The 20,030-nt window shown below is 47.5% G+C and overlaps 1 protein-coding gene across 8 annotated transcripts in view; it reads left to right on the forward strand.

Moving 5' to 3' along the window:
• pknox1.1 (pbx/knotted 1 homeobox 1.1) overlaps positions 1-20,030 on the forward strand; it is a 292,555-nt gene that overhangs the window by 66,384 nt on the left and 206,141 nt on the right. For all 8 annotated transcript variants that reach the window (XM_072259798.1, XM_072259800.1, XM_072259797.1 and 5 more), the window contains one exon: positions 12,613-12,746. In XM_072259798.1, coding sequence (XP_072115899.1) covers positions 12,613-12,746 — 134 coding nt within the window. The remainder of the gene's footprint in view (positions 1-12,612; positions 12,747-20,030) is intronic.

The raw sequence follows: 20,030 nt of genomic DNA on the forward strand, positions 1-20,030 counted from the left end.
TGGCCGATTAGGAAAATGGGAGGTGCAACGAGACCTGGGTGTCATTGTACACCAGTCATTGAAAGTGGGCATGCAGGTACAGCAGGTGGTGAAAAATGCGAATGGTATGCTGGCATTCATAGCAAGAGGATTTGAGTACAGGAGCAGGGAGGTACTACTGCAGTTGTACAAAGCCTTGGTGAGACCCACCTGGAGTATTGTGTGCAGTTTTGGTTGCCTAATCTGAAGAAAGACATTCTTGCCGTAGAGGGAGTACAAAGAAGATTCACCAGATTGATTCCTGGGATGGCAGGGCTTTCATATGATGAAAGTCTGGATTGACTAGGCTTATACTCGCTGGAATTTAGAAGATTGAAGGGGGATCTTATTGAAACGTATAAAATCCTAAAGGGATTGGACAGGCTAGATGCAGGAAGATTGTTCCCGATGTTGGGGAAGTCCAGAATGAGGGGTCACAGTTTGAAGATAAAGGGGAAGCCTTTTAGGACCAAGATGAGGAAAAACTTCTTCACACAGAGAGTGGTGAAACTGTGGAATTCTCTGCCACAGGAAACAGTTGAGGCCAGTTCATTAGTCCTGACGAAGGGTCTCGGCCTGAAACGTCGACTGCACCTCTTCCTAGAGATGCTGCCTGGCCTGCTGCGTTCACCAGCAACTTTTATGTGTGTTGCTTGAATTTCCAGCATCTGCAGAATTCCTGTTGTTTGAGGCCAGTTCATTGGCTATATTTAAGAGGGAGTTAGATATGGCTCTTGTGGCTAAAGGGATCAGGGGGTATGGAGAGAAGGCAGGTACAGGGTTTTGAGCTGGATGATCAGCCATGATCATACTGAATGGCAGTGCAGGCTTGAAGGGCCCAATGGCCTACTCCTGCACCTATTTTCTATGTTTCTATCTCCATCCTTCCTTCTAACAGGAACATACATTTCCTGTACTTTGTGCAATTCATCTTTAAACACCCTCCACATGTCTGATGTGGAAAAGGTATTCCCAATTAGCATCTTTTATCTCCTGCCTAATGCCTTCATAATTTGCCCTACTCCAATTTGAAACTCTCCCACAAGGACCATACCTATTCTTATCTATAGCTATCATGGAAGTTAAGGAGTTGTGGTCACTGTTCCCTAACTGTTCACCCACTGAAACGTCAGTCACCTGGCCAGGCTCATTATTCAACACCATGTCTAGTATGGCTCCTCTTTTTGTTGGATTGACCACATATTGGTTTAGAACATAGAACATAGAATAGTACAGCATAGTACAGGCCCTTTGGCCCACAATGTTGTTGCGACCCTCAAACCCTGCCTCCCATATAAGTCCCCACCTTAAATTCCTCCATATACCTGTCTAGTAGTCTTCACTAGTCTATCTGCCTCCACCACTGACTCAGGCAGTGCATTCCACGCACCAACCACTCTCTGAGTAAAAAACCTTCCTCTAATATCCCCCTTGAAATTCCCACCCCTTACCTTAAAGCCATGTCCTCTTGTATTGAGCAGTGGTGCCCTGGGGAAGAGGCGCTGGCTATCTGCTTTATCTATTCCTCTTATTATCTTGTACACCTCTATCATGTCTCCTCTCATCCTCCTTCTCTCCAAAGAGTAAAGCCCTAGCTCCCTTAATCTCTGATCATAATGCATACTTTCTAAACCGGGCAGCATCCTGGTAAATCTCCTCTGTACCCTTTCCAATGCTTCCACATCCTTCCTATAGTGAGGTGACCAGAACTGGACACGGTACTCTAAGTGTGGCCTAACCAGAGTTTTATAGAGCTGCATCATTACATCGCGACTCTTAAACTCTGTCCCTCGACTTATGAAAGCTAACACCCCATAAACTTTCTTAACTACCCTATCCACCTGTGAGGCAACTTTCAGGGATCTGTGGACATGTACCCCGAGATCCCTCTGCTCCTCCATACTACCAAGTATCCTGCCGTTTACTTTGTACTCTGCCTTGGAGTTTGTCCTTGCAAAGTGTACCACCTCACACTTCTCCGGGTTGAACCCCATCTGCCACTTCTCAGCCCACTTCTGCATCCTATCAATGTCTCTCTGCAATCTTTGACAATCCTCTACACTATCTGCAACACCACCAACCTTTGTGTCATCTGCAAACTTGCCAACCCACCCTTCTACCCCCACATCCACGTCATTAATAAAAATCACGAAAAGTAGAGGTCCCAGAACAAGATCCTTGTGGGACACCACTAGTCACAATCCTCCAATCTGAATGTACTTCCTCCACTATGACCCTCTGCCTTCTGATGGCAAGCCAATTCTGAATCCACCTGGCCAAACTTCCCTGGATCCCATGCCTTCTAACTTTCTGGATAAGCCTACCGTGTGGAACTTTGTCAAATGCCTTACTAAAATCCATATAGATCACATCCACTGCACTACCCTCATCTATATGCCTGGTCACCTCCTCAAGGAACTCTATCAGGCTTGTTAGACACGATCTGCCCTTCACAAAGCCATGCTGACTGTCCCTGATCAGACCATGATTCTCTAAATGCCTATAGATCCTATCTCTAAGAATCTTTTCCAACAGCTTTCCCACCACAGATGTAAGGCTCACTGGTCTATAATTAGCTGGACTATCTCTACTACCTTTTTTGAACAAGGGGACAACATTCGCCTCCCTCCAATCCTCCAGTCCTATTCCCGTGGACAACGAGGACATAAAGATCCTAGCCAGAGGCTCAGCAATCTCTTCTCTCGCCTCATGGAGCAGCCTGGGGAATATTCCGTCAGGCCCCGTGGACTTATCTATCCTAATATATTTTCACAACTCCAACACCTCCTCTCCCTTAATATCAGCATGCTCCAGAACATCAACCTCACTCATATTGTCCTCACCATCATCAAGTTCCCTCTCATTGGTGAATACCGAAGAGAAGTATTCATTGAGGACCTCGCTCACTTCCACAGCCTCCAGGCACATCTTCCCACCTTTATCTCTAATCGGTCCTACCTTCACTCCTGTCATCCTTTCTTTCTTCACATAATTGAAGAATGCCTTGGGGTTTTCCTTTACCCTACTCGCCAAGGCCTTCTCATGCCCCCTTCTTCCTCTTCTCAGCCCCTTCTTAAGCTCCTTTCTTGCTTCCCTATATTCCTCAATAGACCCAGCTGATCCTTGCTTCCTAAACCTCATGTATGCTGCCTTCTTCGACCTGACTAGATTTTCCACCTCACTTGTCACCCATGGTTCCTTCACCCTACCGTTCTTTATCTTCCTCACCGGGACAAATTTATCCCTAACATCCCGCAAGAGATCTCTAGACATCGACCACATGTCCATAGTACATTTCCCTGCAAAAACATCATCCCAATTCACACCCGCAAGTTCTAGCCTTATTGCCTCATAATTTGCCTTTCCCCAATTAAAAATTTTCCTGTCCTCTCTGATTCTATCCTTTTCCATGATAATTATAAAGGCCAGGGAGCGGTGGTCACTGTCCTCCAGATGCTCACCCACTGAGAGATCTGTGACCTCACCCGGTTCATTACCTAGTACTGGATCTAGTATGGCATTCCCCCTGGTCGGCCTGTCCACATACTGTGCCAGGAATCCGTCCTGGACACATTTAACAAACTCTGCCCCACCTAAACCCTTGGAACTAATCAGGTGCCAATCAATATTAGGGAAGTTAAAGTCACCCATGATAACAACCCTGTTATTTTTGCACCTTTCCAAAATCTGCCTCCCAATCTGCTCCTCGGTATCGCTGCTGCTACCAGGGGGCCTATAGAATACCCCCAGTAGAGTAACTGCTCCCTTCCTGTTCCTGACTTCCACCCATATTGACTCAAAAGAGGATCCTGCTACATTACCCACCCTTTCTGTGGCTGTAATAGTATCCCTGACCAGTAATGCCACCCCTCCTCCCCTTTTTCCGCCCTCTCTATCCCTTTAAAAGCATTGAAATCCAGGAATATTGAGAATCCATTCCTGCCTTGGTGCCAGCCAAGTCTCTGTAATGGCCACTAGATCATAATTCCATGTATGTATGCAAGCTCTCAGTTCATCACCTTTGTTCCTGATGCTTCTTGCGTTGAGGTACACACATTTCAGCCCTTCTACCTTACTGTCTTTACACCGTTTATTCTGCTTCTCTTTCCTCAAAGCCTCTCTTGGAAAAACAGGAAAAACAGAAACCTTCCTGGATACACTTGAGAAATTCTGCCCCATCTAAACCCCCTTCCATGAAGAAAATTGCAGTTTATGTTAGGGAAGTTGAAATCCCCAGAGACAACAACCCTAATGTTTTTACACATTTCCTTAAGCTCATTACATATCTGTTCCTCAATGTCCCAGTGGCTACAATCCCATCAGTGTGATTGCATCCTTCCTGTGCCTGAGTTCTACCCAAATGGACTCAGTGTCTTACCGATCCATTATGCCTCCTCTGAATACAGCTGTGTGATTGTCCCTGATTACTAGTGCAACTCCCCTCATCCCCAGTTTACCTCCTCTTATCTTTTCTAAATCTTCAAAAACCAGATATATTAATCACCCATTCCTGCTCCTCTCTCAGCCAAGTTTCAGTAATACCTGAAGAAGCTCTTGGGATTCTCCTTCCCCTTGTCTGTTGGAGCAGCCTCATATCTTCCTTTGGCCCTCCTGATTTCAGTCTCTATGACTTTAGAATATAATCAATCAATCGCAAAAAGTCGGCTTGCAGGTTACTGGTTATTCAGAAGGCAAACGGAATGTGGCCTTCATTGCTAGAGGGATTGAATTCAAGAACAGGGAGGTCATGCTGCAACTATACAGGGTACTGGTGAGGCCGTGCCTGGAGTACTGTGTGCAGTTCTGGTCTCCATACTTGAGGAAGGATACACTGGCTTTGGAGGCGGTGCAGAGGAGGTTCACCAGGTTGATTCCAGGGATGAAGGGGTTAACCTATGAGCAGAGATTGAGTCGCCTGGGACTATACTCTCTGGAGTTCAGAAGAATGAGAGGAGATCTTATAGAAACATACAAAATGTTGGGAGGGATAGATAAGAAAGAAGTAGGAAAGTTGTTTCCATTGGTAGGTGAGACTAGAACTAGGGGATATTGCCTCAAGGTTCAGGGGAGAAGATTTAGGACGGAGACGAGGAGAAACTGTTTTTCCCAGAGAGTGGTGAATCTGTGGAATTCTCTGCCCAGGGAAGCAGTTGAGGCTTCTTCACTAAATATATTTAAGATACAGTTAGATAGATACAGTTAGATACATAGTAGGGGAATTAAGGGTTATGGGGAAAAGGCAGGTAGATGGAGCTGAGTTTATGGGCAGACCAGCCATGATCTTATTGAATGGCGGGGCAGGTTTGATGGGCCGGATGGCCTACTCCTGCTCCTATTTCTTATGTTCTTATGTTCTTAACCCACTCACCCCTGACATTCTCTCTTCCCTCCTTTCCCATTGGGCAAAAAATACAAAGCCTACAAACTCGTAACACCAGGCTCAAGGATGGCTTCTATTCTGTCATAAGACCACATAATTATCTGATAACATGGACTCTGGACCTCACAGTCTACCTCGTTATGGTCTTGCACCTTATTATCTGCCTGCACTGCACTTTTCTGTAACTGTAACTCCTTATTCTTCATTTGTATTATTCTTTCTTCGTACTGCCCTGATATACATATTTTAAAATGATCTGTATGGGTGGCATGCAAAATAAAGTTTTTCACTGTACCTCAGTATTTCTTTCCTTTGATGCTGCCTGACTTGCTAAGTTCCTCCAGCATTTGATGTATCCTTCTCCATAACTATTTTAAAACTAATAGAATTATGGTCACTCGTCAGAGTGCATGCTGACAGATATTTCTGCCACTTGCCCTCCCTCATTACTCAGGAGATCTGGTGTTCTATCCCCTCTAGTAGGTGTCTCTTTCTATTGATAAAGGAAGTTTTCTTCGACGCATTTCACAAATTCTGCTGGATCCAAGCCTTTTACACGATGATTGTCCTGGTCAATATTAGGGAAGTTAAAACCTCCCACTAATTTTACTCTGTTACAGTTGGAGGGATATGGACATTGCGTAGGCAGAAAGGATTAGTTTAGTTAGGTATTTAACTATTAGTTTCATTAGTTCTGCCCAACATCATGGGACGAAAGTCCTGTTCCTGTGCTGCATTGTTTTGTATTCTATGTTGTTATAATTTTCTCCCCGTTTAGAAAATACTTTATGCCTTTACTTCTTCTACCAAAGTGCATGATCAAGCACTCCCTGACACAGTATACTATCTGAAAATTCTTTGCCTGTTATCCCAATCTGTCTAAGTCCTTTTGCAGACACCCTGTTTCCTCAGCTCTACCTGCCCCTCCACTACTGTATCTTTGTATCATCAATTCCATCATCAAAATCATTAACATATAATGTGAAAGGAAGTGGTCTCAGCACTGACCCCTTCGGAGCACCACTAGTCACCGGCAGCCAAGCAGAAATGGCCCCCTTTATTACCACACTTTGCCTCCTGCAAGTCAGCCAATCTACTATCCATGCCACACACACACACACACACACACACACACACACAGAGCACATGGAAATGAATAAACTGTTTGAGTTTCGGGCTGAGACCCTTCTTCAGAACTGAAAATGAAGTAAGAAGATGCCAGAATAAAAAGGTGGGAGGATGGAAAGAGGACTAGCTAGGAGATTATAGGTGATGCCAGATGGGTGGGAAAGGTAAAGGGCTGCTACTTTGCCACGATGAGACTACTGTCAGGGTGGAGGAGCAAAACCCCATATTCCGTCTAGGTAGCTTCCAACAGTGGCATGAACATCAATTTCTCCTTCAGGTAATTTTTTTTTCCTCCCCCGTTCCTCTTCTTCTATTCCCCATATTAGCCTCTAACCTCTTCTCCTCACCTGCCTATCACTACCCCTGGTGGCCCTTCTTCCTTTTCGCCCATGGTCCACTCTCCTCTCCAACAAGATTCTTTCTTCTCCAGCCCTTTACCTTTGCCACCCACTTGGCTTCACCTATCACCTTCTAGCCAGCTTCCTTCCTCTCCCCCCACCTTTTTATTCTGGCAGTTTCCCCCTTCCTTTCCAGTCTGAAGACTCTCAGCCCAAAACCCCAAGGCACTCTTCAATTATGTGAAGAACAAAAGGATGACAGGAATGAAGGTAGGCCCGATTAGAGATAAAGGTGGGAAGATGTGCCTGGAGGCTGTGGAAGTGAGCGAGGTCCTCAATGAATACTTCTCTTTGGTATTCTCACCAATGAGAGGGAACTTGATGACGGTGAGGACAATATGAGTGAGGTTGATGTTCTGGAGCACGTTGATATGAAGGGAAAGGCGGTGTTGGAGTTGTTAAAATACATTAAGATGGATAAGTCCCCAGGGCCAGAGGTAATATTCCCCAAGTTGCTCCACGAGGCGAGGGAAGAGATTGCTGAGCTTCTGGCTAGGATCTTTATGTCCTCGTTGTCCACGGGAATGGTACCGGAGGATTGGGGGGAGGCAAATGTTGTCCCCTTGTTCAAAAAAGGTAGTATGGATAGCCTGGGTAATTATAGACCAGTGAGCCTTACGTCTGTGGTGGGAAAACTGTTGGAAAAGATTCTTAGAGATAGGATATACGGGCATTTAGAGAATCATGGTCTGATCAGGGACAGTCAGCATGAAGGTGGGATCTCATGTGGATAGGGTGGTGAAGAAAGCGTTTAGTATGCTGGCCTTTATAAATCAGAACATTGAGTAAAGGAGTTGGGATGTAATGTTGAAATTGTACACGGCATTGGTGAGGTCAAATTTGGAGTATTGTGTACAGTTTTAGTCACCGAATTATAGGAAAGATGTCAACAAAATAGAGAGAGTACAGAGAAGATTTACTAGAATGTTACCTGGGTTTCATCACCTAAGTTACAGAGAAAGGTTGAACAAGTTGTGTCTGTATTCTTTGGCACTTAGAAGGTTGAGGGGGGACTTGATAGAGGTATTTAAAGTTATGAGGGGGATAGATAGAGTTGATGTGGATAGGCTTTTTCCATTGAGAGTGGGGGAGATTCAAACAAGAGGACATGAGTTGAGAGTTAAAGGGCAAAAGTTTAGGGGTAACATGAGGGGGAACTTCTTTACTCAGAGAGTGGTAGCTGTGTGGAACGAGCTTCCAGCAGAAGTGGTTGAGGCAGGTTCGATGTTGTCGTTTAAAGTTAAATTGGACAGCTATATGGATAGGAAAGGAATGGAGGGTTATGGGCTGAATGCAGGTCAGTGGGACTAGGTGAGAGTAGGAGTTCGGCACGGACTAGAAGGGCCATGATGGCCTGTTTTCGTGCGGTAATTGTTATATGGTTATATTTCATCTTTTCTCTCTCTATGACTTTTTAGTTGCTTTCTTTTGCTTTTAAAAGCTTCCCAATCCTCTAGCTCCGGTCGCATAGCACGACGCTACTACAGCTTGGAGCTCAATTCCAACCTAATCTGGAGAAAGTCAGTATCTCTTCTACAAGTATATAAGAGCAAGGAGATAAGATGTGAGAGAATAGGACCAATCAAGTGTGACAGTGGAAAAATGTGTACGGAACCAGAGGAGATAGCAGAGGTTCTTAATGAGTACTTTGCTTCAGTATTTACTATGGAAAAGGATCTTGGTGATTGTAGGGGTGACTTACAGCAGACTGAAAAGCTTGAGCATATAGATATTAAGAAAGAGGATGTACTGGAGCTTTTGGAAAGCATCAAGTTGGATAAGTCACTGGGACCGGACAAGATGTACCGTGGGAGGTGAGGGAGGAAATTGCTGTGTCTCTGGCGATGATCTTTGCATCATCAATGTGAACGGGAGAGGTTCCAGAGGATTGGAGGGTTGCGAATGTTGTTCCCTTATTCAAGAAAGGGAGTAGAGGTAGCCCGTGAAATTATACACCAGTGATTGGAGGGAGGCAAATATTGTCCCCTTGTTCAAAAAAGGTAGTAGGGATAGTCCGGGTAATTATAGAGCAGTAAGCCTTACGTCTGTGGTGGGAAAGCTGTTGGAAAAGTTTCTTAGAGATAGGATCTGTGGACATTTAGAGAATCATGGTCTGATCAGGGACAGTCAGCATGGCTGTGTGAAGGGCAGATCATATCTCACAAGCCTGATAGAGTTCTTTGAGGAGGTGACCAGGCATATAGATGAGGGTAGTGCAGTAGATGTGATCTATATGGATTTTAGTAAGACATTTGACAAGGTTCCACGCGGTAGGCTTATTCAGAAAGTCAGAAGGCATGGGATCCAGGGAAGTTTAGCCAGGTGGATTCAGAATTGGCTTGACTGCAGAAGGCAGAGGGTCGTGGTGGAGGGAGTACATTCAGATTGGAGGATTGTGACTAGTGGTGTCCCACAAGGATCTGTTCTGGGACCTCTACTTTTCGTGATTTTTATTAACGAACTGGATGTGGGGTAGAAGGGTGGTTTGGCAAGTTTGCAGATGACACAAAGGTTGGAGGTGTTGTGGATAGTGTAGAGGATTGTCGAAGATTGCAGAGAGACATTGATAGGATGCAGAAGTGGGCTGAGAAGTGGCAGATGGAGTTCAACCCGGAGAAGTGTGAGGTGGTACACTTTGGAAGAACAAACTCCAAGGCAGAGTACAAAGTAAATGGCAGGATACTTGGTAGTGTGGAGGAGCAGAGGGATCTGGGGGTACATGTCCACAGAGCCCTGAAAATTGCCTCACAGGTAGTTAAGAAAGCTTATGGGGTGTTAGCTTTCATAAGTCGAGGGATAGAGTTTAAGAGTCATGAGGTAATGATGCAGCTCTATAAAACTCTGGTGAGGCCACACTTGGAGTACTGTGTCCAGTTCTGGTGGCCTCACTGTAGGAAGGATGTGGAAGCAATGGAAAGGGTACAGAGGAGATTTACCAGGATGCTGCCTGGTTTAGAGTGTATGGATTATGATCAGAGATTAAGGGAGCTAGGGCTTTACTCTTTGGAGAGAAGGAGGATGAGAGGATACATGATAGAGGGATACAAGATATTAAGAGGAATAGATAGAGTGGATAGCCAGCACCTCCTCCCTAGGGCACCACTGCTCAATACAAGAGGACATGGCCTTAAGGTAAGGGGTGGGAAGTTCAAGGGGGATATTAGAGGAAAGTTTTTTACTCAGAGAGTAGTTGGTGCGTGGAATGCAGTTGCCTGAGTCAGTGGTGGAGGCAGATACTCTTGTGAAATTTAAGAAACTACTGGACAGGTATACGGAGGAATTTAAGGTGGGGTGTTATATAGGAGGCAGGGTTTGAGGGTCAGCACAACATTGTGGGCCAAAGGGCCTCTAATGTGCTGTACTATTCTATGTTCCATGTTCTATGAGTCTTACTTCAGAGGTAGATAAGTTGATGGAAAAAATCCTGAGAGGCAGGATTTATAAACATTTGGAGGGGCATAATATGATTAGGAATAGTAAGCATGGCTTTGTGAAAAGCAGGTCGTGCCTTACAAGCCAGATTGAATTTTTGAGGATATGACCAAACACATTGATGAAGGTTGAGAAGTAGATGTGTATATGGATTTCAGGAAGGCATTTGATAAGGTACCCCACGCAAGGCTAATTGAGAAATTAAGGAGGCATGGGATCCAAGGGGACGTTGTTTTGTGTTGCCTTATGGATCCAGAACTGGCTTGCCCACAGATGGCAAAGAGTGGTTGTAAACAGGTCATATTTTGCATGGAGGTTGGTCACCAACGGATCTGTTCGCGGACCTCTACTTTTCATGATTTTTATAAATGACCTGGATGAAGAAATGGAGGGATAAGTTAGTAAATTTGCTGATGACACAAAGGTTGGGGGTGTTGTGGATAGTGTGGAGGGCTGTCAGCAGTTTTGATAGGATGCAAAACTGGTCTGAGAAGTGGCAGATGGGGTTCAAATATGAGGTGGTTCATTTTGGTAGGTCAAGTATGATGGCAGAATATAGTATTAATGGTAAGACTCTTGGCAGTGTGGAGGATCAGAGGGATCTTGGGATGAGAGTCCATCAGACACTCAAAGCTGCTGTGGAGGTCGACTCTGTGGTTAAGAAGACGTATGGTGCATTGGCCTTTATCAACCATGGGACTGAGTTTAAGAGCTGAGAGGTAATGTTGCCGCTATATAGGACCCTGGTCAGACCCCACTTGGAGTACTGTGCTCAATTCTGGTCACCTCACTACTGGAAGAATGTGGAAACCGTAGAAAAGGTGCAGAGGAGATTTTCAAGGATGTTGTCTGGATTGGGGGGGCATGCCTTATGAGAATAGGTTGAGTGAACTTGGCCTTTTCTCCTTGGAGCGACGGAGGGTGATAGGTGACCTGTTAGAGGTGTATAAGACAATGAGAGGCATTGATCGTGTGGATAGTCAGAGGCTTTTTCCCCAGGGCTGAAATGGCTAGCATGAGAGGGCACAGTTTTAAGGTGCTTAGTAGTAGGTACAGAGGAGATGTCAGGGGTAAGATTTTTACACAGAGAGTGGTGATTGCGTGGACTGGGCTGCCAATTACGGTGGTGGAGGAGGATAGAATAGGGTCTTTTAAGATATTCCTGAATAGGTACATAGAACATTGAATAGTACAGCACAGTACAGGCCCCTCGGCCCACAATGTTGTACCGACCCTCAAACCCTGCCTCCCATATAACCCCACATCTTAAATTCCTCCATATACCTGTCTAGTAGTCCCTTAAACTTCACTAGTGTATCTGCCTCCACCACTGACTCAGGCAGTGCATTCCACGCACCAACCACTCCCTGAGTAAACAACCTTCCTCTAATATCCCCCTTGAACTTCCCACCCCTTACCTTAAAGCCATGTCCTCTTGTATTGAGCAGTGGTGCCCTGGGGAAGAGGTGCTGGCTGTCAATTATCTATTCCTCTTAACATTTTGTATACCTCAGGGTACATGGAGCTTAGAAAAATAGAGGGCTATGGGTAACCCCAGGTAATTTCTAAGGTAAGGACATGTTCTGCACAGATTTGTGGGCTGAAGGGCCTATATTGTGCTGTAGGTTTTCTATGTTTCTATATCCTCCCTGCGGAATGTGTGGGTTTTCTTCAGCTACTTCGATTTTCTCCCTCAGTCCAAATTATTGTAAATTGCTTCGTGATTAGGCTGGGGTTAAATCGGGTGTTTTTGGGTGGCACGGCTTGAAGGGCCAAATGGACCTATTCCATGTTGTATCTGAATAAATGAATAACTTTTGCTCTATTACGTGCGCTCTTTTTCACTTTTATGCTACCTTTGACTTCCTTTGCCAGCCACGGTTGCCTCATCTTCCCTTTAGAATACCTCTTCTTTGAGATGAATCTCTCCTGCATGTCCTGAGTTGCTCCCAGAGACTGCAGCCATTGGTTTTCTGCCGTTATTCCTAATACAGCCCTGATACTGTCCCTTTACATTTGATCTCCCAAAGTGCAACCTCTCAAATTTGGCTGAAATATGCTCCATCACTAAGTATCCAGCACTAGGATGCCATCATATCTCTTGACCAGCAGTTCTGCTGGTGTGATCAACTAATGTGATGGGTGTCAGCAGTAGTTGTTAATAACTTGTATGAGATAGTCACTTGCTTAAGTTTGCTGTTCAGTGTAATAGGTTTCAAAGAGTCCTGAGCTGCTGCATTTGATTTTTATTTCCAGATGCCAGTTGTACCACAGATGACCAGCAACACTGAGCCCGGTTCCAGCTGCACCAAATCAGATCCTGATGCATCAAGTCCTGTACCCGCAGAGTCACAGACATCTATGGACGCTGATAAGGGAGCCATTTACAGGTAAACCATTGTAAATACCAAAAACCCAGTTAATCTTGGGGAAAAAAAAATATAGACTGAGATGGCAAACACATTTTTATCAGATAAGGAATTGCCACTGTTACATTCTAAGGAGAAGCTATACCATTGGGCCATTTTTTCTGTCGGCGTTATACATTACCAGCATTTTATGTTATTTTAATAGACTATCTCTCAAGATTGGTTGCTGGTAATTCAGATTTCTGGATCAGTTCATCATATGTGGAGAAGCACATCTCACATGCATCAGTATCACAATGGAATAAAGGGAATTACATAGGCGTGAGAGAGGAGCTTGCCCAGGTAGATTGGAGGAGGATGGTGGCAGGGATGACGACAGAGCAGAGATGGCTGAAATTTTGGGGAATAGTTCACAAGGCGCAGGATAGATATGTCCCACAGAGGAAGATGTCCTTAAATGGCAAGGGTGGGCCACCGTGGCTGACAAAGGAAGTTAAGGACTGTATAAAATACAAAAAAAGGGCATGTAAGGTAGGAAAAGTGAATAAGAAGTTGGGTGATTGGGAAGCTTTTAAAATCCAACATAAAGCAACTAAAAAAGCAATAAGAAGAAATATAAGGTCAGACTGGCCAATAATGTACCAAAACTTTTTCTCAGTTAAATAAAGAGTAAAAGGGAGGTCAGAGTTGATATTGGACCACTGGAAAATTATGCTGGTGAGGTAGTAACAGGGGACAAAGAAATGGCAGATGAACTTAAACAACAGGAATTCTGCAGATGCTGGAAATTCAAGCAACATACATCAAAGTTGCTGGTGAACACAGCAGGCCAGGCAGCATCTGTAGGAAGAGGTGCAGTCCTGACGAAGGGTCTCGGCCTGAAACGTCGACTGCACCTCTTCCTACAGATGCTGCCTGGCCTGCTGTGTTCACCAGCAACTTTGATGTGTGTGGCAGATGAACTTAATGGGTACTTTGCATCTGTCTTCACTGTGGAAGACAGTAGAATCGTGTCAGAGGTGCATGAGTGTTGGGGAGCAGGAGTTTGTGCCGTTGCTATTTCAAAAGAAAAAGTGCGAGGCAAACTCAAAAGTCTTAAGGTGGATAATTCACCTGGACCAGATGGACTACATCCCGGAGGCCTGAGAGAGATACCTGATGATATTGCGGATGCATTGGTCATGAACTTTCAAGAAACACTTGATTCTGGCAAGGTCCTGGAGGACTGGAAGATTTCAAGTGTTACTCCACTCTTTAAGAAGGGAGTAAGGCAAAAGAAATGAAACTATAGGCCAGTTAGCCTAATCCTAGTGGTTGGGAAAGTTTTGGAGTGTGGCAGCTCACACACGCGGCAAGCCAACCGGCTCCGGCAGTGCCGGGCGATCCCGCAGCCAGCGGCAACCGAGAGGGCTGCTCTGAGTGCGGGGCAGACCTCGGCCTGGAAGCCAACGTCACATCCGCCCTGCAAAGAGCAGGGGATGCTGGGAGCGGGCACTTAAGCACGTGCAGATTGAAATAGTAAACAGTTCAACCAGACCTTGCTCAACTCAGTGCGTTGCTTTCACTCGTTGCATATCAGCGCGACTACATTGGTGACCCTCACGGTCCAACAGCATTTGGACCCAGCATGAACGACTCGGCTCTGCAGAATGCAGTTTCCCTTAAAATGCCAACCTTCTGGACCACTCAACCCCTGGTCTGGTTCGAGCAAGCATAGGCCCAGTTCCAGGTCAGGCAAATTGTCTCAGACACCACCAGGTATTACTACGTGGTGGGCGCCTCGACCAGGAGACGGCGGGCCGCGTTATCGACTTTCCGCATCAGCCCCCGGCAACAGACAGGTATGAGGCACTCAAGACCCTGTTAATCCGCACATTTGGCCTCTCCCGCCGTGAACGGGCCGCGTGGTTACTGAATATGGATGGCCTGGGCGACCGCATGCCATCAGCCCTGATGAGTGACATGTTAGCACTGGCAGACGGACATAAGCCTTGCCTGCTTTTTGAACAGATCTTGGAGCAAATGCCAGAAGGCATCCGCCTCCTGCTAGCAGATGAAGACTCCAGAGACCCGCGCAGGGTGGCTGCCCGCGCGGACATGCTTTGGCATGCCAAACAAAATGGCGGAACCACCATCGAAATTAGTGCTGCGGCATGGCCAAAAGCCCAGCCCTCCCACATCCCAGCAGTGGAGCACGTAACACCCACACCAAGGGATGGCACCACTTCTGAGTCTTGGTGTTTTTACCATCAAAGGTGGGGTTCCGGGACCCGCCGCTGCCGACCGCCATGCTCGTTCCAGGGAAATGCCAGGACCAGCCGTCGCTGATGGCACAGCGGCTGGTCACCGTGATAGCCTCCTCTACGTTTGGGACAAGCTCTCCAGGCGAAAATTCCTGGTGGACACGGGGGCGGAAATCAGTGTCCTACCCCCCCTCGAGCCACGATACCCGAACCAGAAGAACAGGACCGGAACTTACGGCAGCCAACAGCAGCACTATCCGCACCTACGGCACAAGAACCATCCCCTTGCAGTTCGGTTCCAGCTGCTTTACATGGACATTTACGCTGGCCGCGGTATCATAGCCATTGCTGGGGCGCACTGCCTGCTCGTGGATTTGAAGGGACGACGATTGGTCGATGTGAAGACTTTACAGACTTTCTCCCTCGGTGAGGCCAGGTTACTGGCCCCCCACTTGGACTCCATCACTTATTCCGACAACGAGTTCGCCAGAGTGTTATCGGAGTTCCCATCTATCATCACGCCGCAGTTTTCCTCAACAGACCCCATGCACGGCGTGATGCGCCACATCCCCACACAGGGACCTCCCCTTCATGCCCGGGCTCGCAGGCAACCGCCCGACAAACTCCACCTCATGAAAGAGGAATTCAAGAAGATGGAGGAGATGGGGATTGTGCGGCATTCCGACAGCCCGTGGGCCTCCCCACTCCATATGGTGCCCAAGTCCGCGGGAGGGTGGAGACCGTGCGGCGACTATAGGAGGCTGAATGACGCCACCACATCCAATCGCTATCCGGTACCGCACATCCAGGACTTTATGGCCAACCTGCACGGCGTGCGCATCTTTTCGAAGATTGACCTGGTCTGAGGGGATCATCAGATCCCAGTCCACCCAGACGATGTACCCAAGACAGCCCTCATTACCCCTTTTGGCCTGTTCGAGTTCCTCAGGATACCGTTCGGGCTCAAAAACGTGGCACAGATGTTCCACCACCTGATGGATGCAGTAGGGCAAGATCTGGACTTTCTGTTCATCTACTTGGATGACATACTTATCGCCAGCCGCTCCCGCCAGGAAAATATAACGCATCTATGCCTGCTCTGCTGCCGCCTAAGCGACTATGGCCCGGCTATCAACCCCGCCAAGTGCCAGTTCGGCCTACCCGCCATTGACTTCTTGGGACACCAGATCGACCGCCATGGAGCTGTGCCTCTGCCGGCAAAAGTTGAAGTCATCCGCTAATTCGCCAGACCCAGCACTGTTAAAGGCCTGCAGGAATTTGTTGGGATGGTTAACTTTTATCACCGTTTCCTGCCCTCAGCGGCCCGGATCATGTGGCCTCTTTTTGGCTTGATGTCCGGCAAGATCAAAGAGGTCACCTGGACAGAGGAGGCAACGGCGGCTTTTGAACAAGCCAAGAACATACTAGCAAACGCCATGCTCCTGGTCCACCACTGCCCTCACTGTGGATGCCTCCGAGGCAGCAGTTGGCGGCGTGCTCGAGCAGCTCATCAAAGGCCAGTGGAAGCTGCTCGCCTTTTTCAGCCGACACCCACGACCCCCGGAACTTAAGTACAGTGCTTTCGGCAGAGAGCTGCTGGCTGTGGACCTTGCCATCCGGCACTTCAGGTATTTCCTGGAAGGGAGGGAGTTCACGGTCTTCACAGACCACAAGTCCCTCACTTCTGCGTTTGCCAAAGTGCTGGACCCGTAGTCGGGCCGCCAGCAACGCCACCTATCGTACATCTCGGAGTTTACCACCACGATCAAGCACATCTCCGGGAAGAACAACGTGGTAGCTGATGCGCTGGCACGAACCTCCGTCCTATCAGTGCACTCTCTGTCTCCAGGGGTGGATTATGCGGCGTTAGCTAAGGCACAATGACTGGACAGCGAGATGCTGGTGTACCGAACCGCAATCTCAGCACTCCGCCTCGAAGACACACCCATTGGGCCCGAAGGTAATGAGCTCCTTTGCGATGTGTCCACCGGGCAACCCAGCCCATTGTCCCGACCACTTGGAGGCGCCGCGTTTTTGACGCTTTGCATGGTTTAGCCCACCCTTCCACCCGGGCGACCATCCGGCTGATCACAGACAGGTTTGTGTGGCACAGCCTACGCAAGCAGGTCGGGCACTGGGCCAGGACAGGCACGCACTGTCAAACCTCCAAAATCCAGAGGCACGTGAGGGCCCTACTGTAACCCTTCCAGCCGACACATAGGAGGTTTGAACATGTCCACGTGGACATCGTCGGCCCACTGCCGGTTTCGAGAGGAGCGAGATACCTGTTCACCATGGTGGACAGCTTCCTGAGGTGGCCGGAAGCTGTCCCACTCGCTGACACGGCCACGGATACATGCGCCAGAGCCCTGATTACCACCTGGGTGGCACGGTTCGGACTTCCAGCCCACATCACTTCAGACAGGGGTGTGCAGTTCACATCGGCTTTGTGGTCTGCGCTGGCACAACTCCTCGGAACCCAGCTCCACCGAACAACTGCTTACCACCCGCAGTCCAACGGCCTGGCGGAACGTTTCCACAGGCATTTGAAGTCAGCCCTGATGGCACGCCTCCGAGGGCCAGACTGGGTTGATGAACTCCCCTGGGTGCTGCTTGGCATCCGCACAGCACCCTAGGAGGACCTGGTCGCATCATCGGCTGAACTTGTTTACGGTTCCCCGCCACAGTTCCTGGTGAGTTTGTGCCAGCACCCCGTGGCCAGGAGGACACACCTACGGCGGTCCTAACTAAACTCCGGGAGCGGCTTGGAACACTTGCCCCAGACCCGATGTCCCATCACGGAACAACACCCTCTTTCGTGCCCAAGGACCTACAACAGAGCAGGTATGTTTTCGATCGCCGAGGCGTGCACAGACCACCCCTGCGGTGACCATACAAAGGACCCTACAAGGTGGTGCGCCATAATGGGACGACCTGCGTTCTCAACATCGGCGGTCGTGAAGAGACTTTTACCATTGACTGTCTCAAACCGGTGCATTTAGACCTTGAACGTCCGGTTGCGGTGTCACCCCCACAACGATGAGGCCAGTCACCTAAAGGAACTGACAGTGGGCTCTGCCCCTCCTAGCGCCAGTTCGGTGGTGGGGGGGGGGTCATGTGGCAGCTCGCCCAAGCGGCAAGCGAACCGGCTCCAGCAGTTGCGGGCGAGTCCGCAGCCAACGGCAACCGAGAGGGCTCTGAGTGCGGGGCAGACCTCGGACCGGAAGCCGACGTCACTTCCACCCTGCAAAGAGCGGGGGATGCTGGGAGCAGGCACTTAAGCGCACGCGAATTGAAACAGTAAACAGTTCAACCAGAGCCTGCTCAACTCAGTGTGTTGCTTTCACTCGTTGCGTATCAGCGCAACTACAGGAGTCTATTTTTAAGGATGAGGTTTTGAGGAATTTAGAGACTAATGATAAAATAAGTCAAAGTCAGCATCGTTTCTGTGAAGGGAAATTTTGCCTAACAAATCTGTTCGAGTCCTTCAAGGAAGTAACTAGCAGGGTGGATAAAGGGGAAGCAGTGGATGTTATTTACTTGGATTTTCAGAAGGCATTTGATAAGGTGCCACACATGAGGCTGCTGAATAAGATAAAATCCTTTGCTGTTACAGGAAAGATACTGGCATGGATAGCGAAATGGCTGATTGGCAGGAGGAAGCAAGTGGGAGTAAAGGGGGCTTTTGCTGGTTGGCTGCCGGTGACTGGTTGTGTTCCTCACGGGGCAGTATTGGGACCACTACTTTTCATATTGTTTGTCAGTGGTTTAGAAAATGGAATTGATGGCTTCATGGCAAAGTCTGCGGATGATACGAAGATAGGTGGAGGGGTAGGTAGTGCTGAGGAAGCAATGTGATTGCAGCAGGACAGACAAATTGGAAGAATGAGCAATAAAGTGGTAGATGGAAGGCAGTTTAGAGAAACGTATGTTACTGCATTTTGGTAAAAGGAGCAACACTGCAGACTAATATCTAAATGGGGAGAAGGTTCAAACTTCAGAGGTGCAGAGGGGCTTAGGAGTCCTCATGCAAGGCTCCCAGAAGGTTAATTTACAGGTTGAGTCTATGGCAAAGAAGGCAAATGCAATGTTGGTATTTATTTCAAGGGGAATAGAATAAAAAAGCATGGAGATAATGCTGAGCCTTTATCAGACACTAGTCAGGCCACTATTGGAGTATCTCAACTATTTGGGGCCCATATCTCAGAAAGGATGTGTTGTCATTGGGAGGAGTCCAGAGGAGGTTCCTGAGGATGATTGTGGAAATGAAGGGGTTAACATATGAGAAGCGTTTGACAGCTTTGGGCCTGTTATCACTGGAATTTAGAAGAATGCGGGGGGGTTTTCATTGAAGCCTACTGAGTGTAGAAAGAACTAGATAGGGTGGATGTGGAAAGGATGTTTCCTATGGCAGGGGTATCTCAAACTAGAGGTCACAGCCTCAAAATTGATAGGCAACTCTTTAGAACAGAAGTGAGGAGGTAATTTTGTTTAGCTAGAGGATAGTAAATCTGTGGAATGCTCTTCCATAGACTATGGGGGAGGGCAAGCCCATGTGTATATTAAGGCGCAAGTTGTTCATTTCCTGTTCAGTCAGGGCATCAAAGAATGTGGCAAGAAGGCAGGTGTATGGGGTTGAGTGGGATCCGGGATCAGGAATGGCAGTGCAGACTCGATGGGCAGAATGGCCTAATTCTGCTTCTATGCCTTACGGTCTTATGTGCCTCACTTTGGACATTGAGTTGATGCACATGGCCACTATGATATGAGTCACATTATGAGTTTCACTGTGAAAACCCATAGTAATAGGCAATTGAACAAGGTAATTTTTTGGGTTGTTATACATAAAGGAAAAATTAAATTTGTTTCATTGTGCAAGTTTTAAAAACGAGTGTTTTCTTTCCATTGTAAGAGAATAATAGAATAATAATGTGTACCGTAAAATGATCACATATCCACTGGAGTTGGAAGATTGGAAGATGATTAGTCATACAGACATGGAGACATCTAAATGAAAACAATCCCTTCAGCCCAACTTGTCCATGTGACCAAAGTGCCCATC

The sequence above is a fragment of the Mobula birostris genome, chromosome 6 (assembly GCF_030028105.1).
Source record: "Mobula birostris isolate sMobBir1 chromosome 6, sMobBir1.hap1, whole genome shotgun sequence".
Taxonomy (NCBI): Eukaryota; Metazoa; Chordata; class Chondrichthyes; order Myliobatiformes; family Myliobatidae; genus Mobula; species Mobula birostris.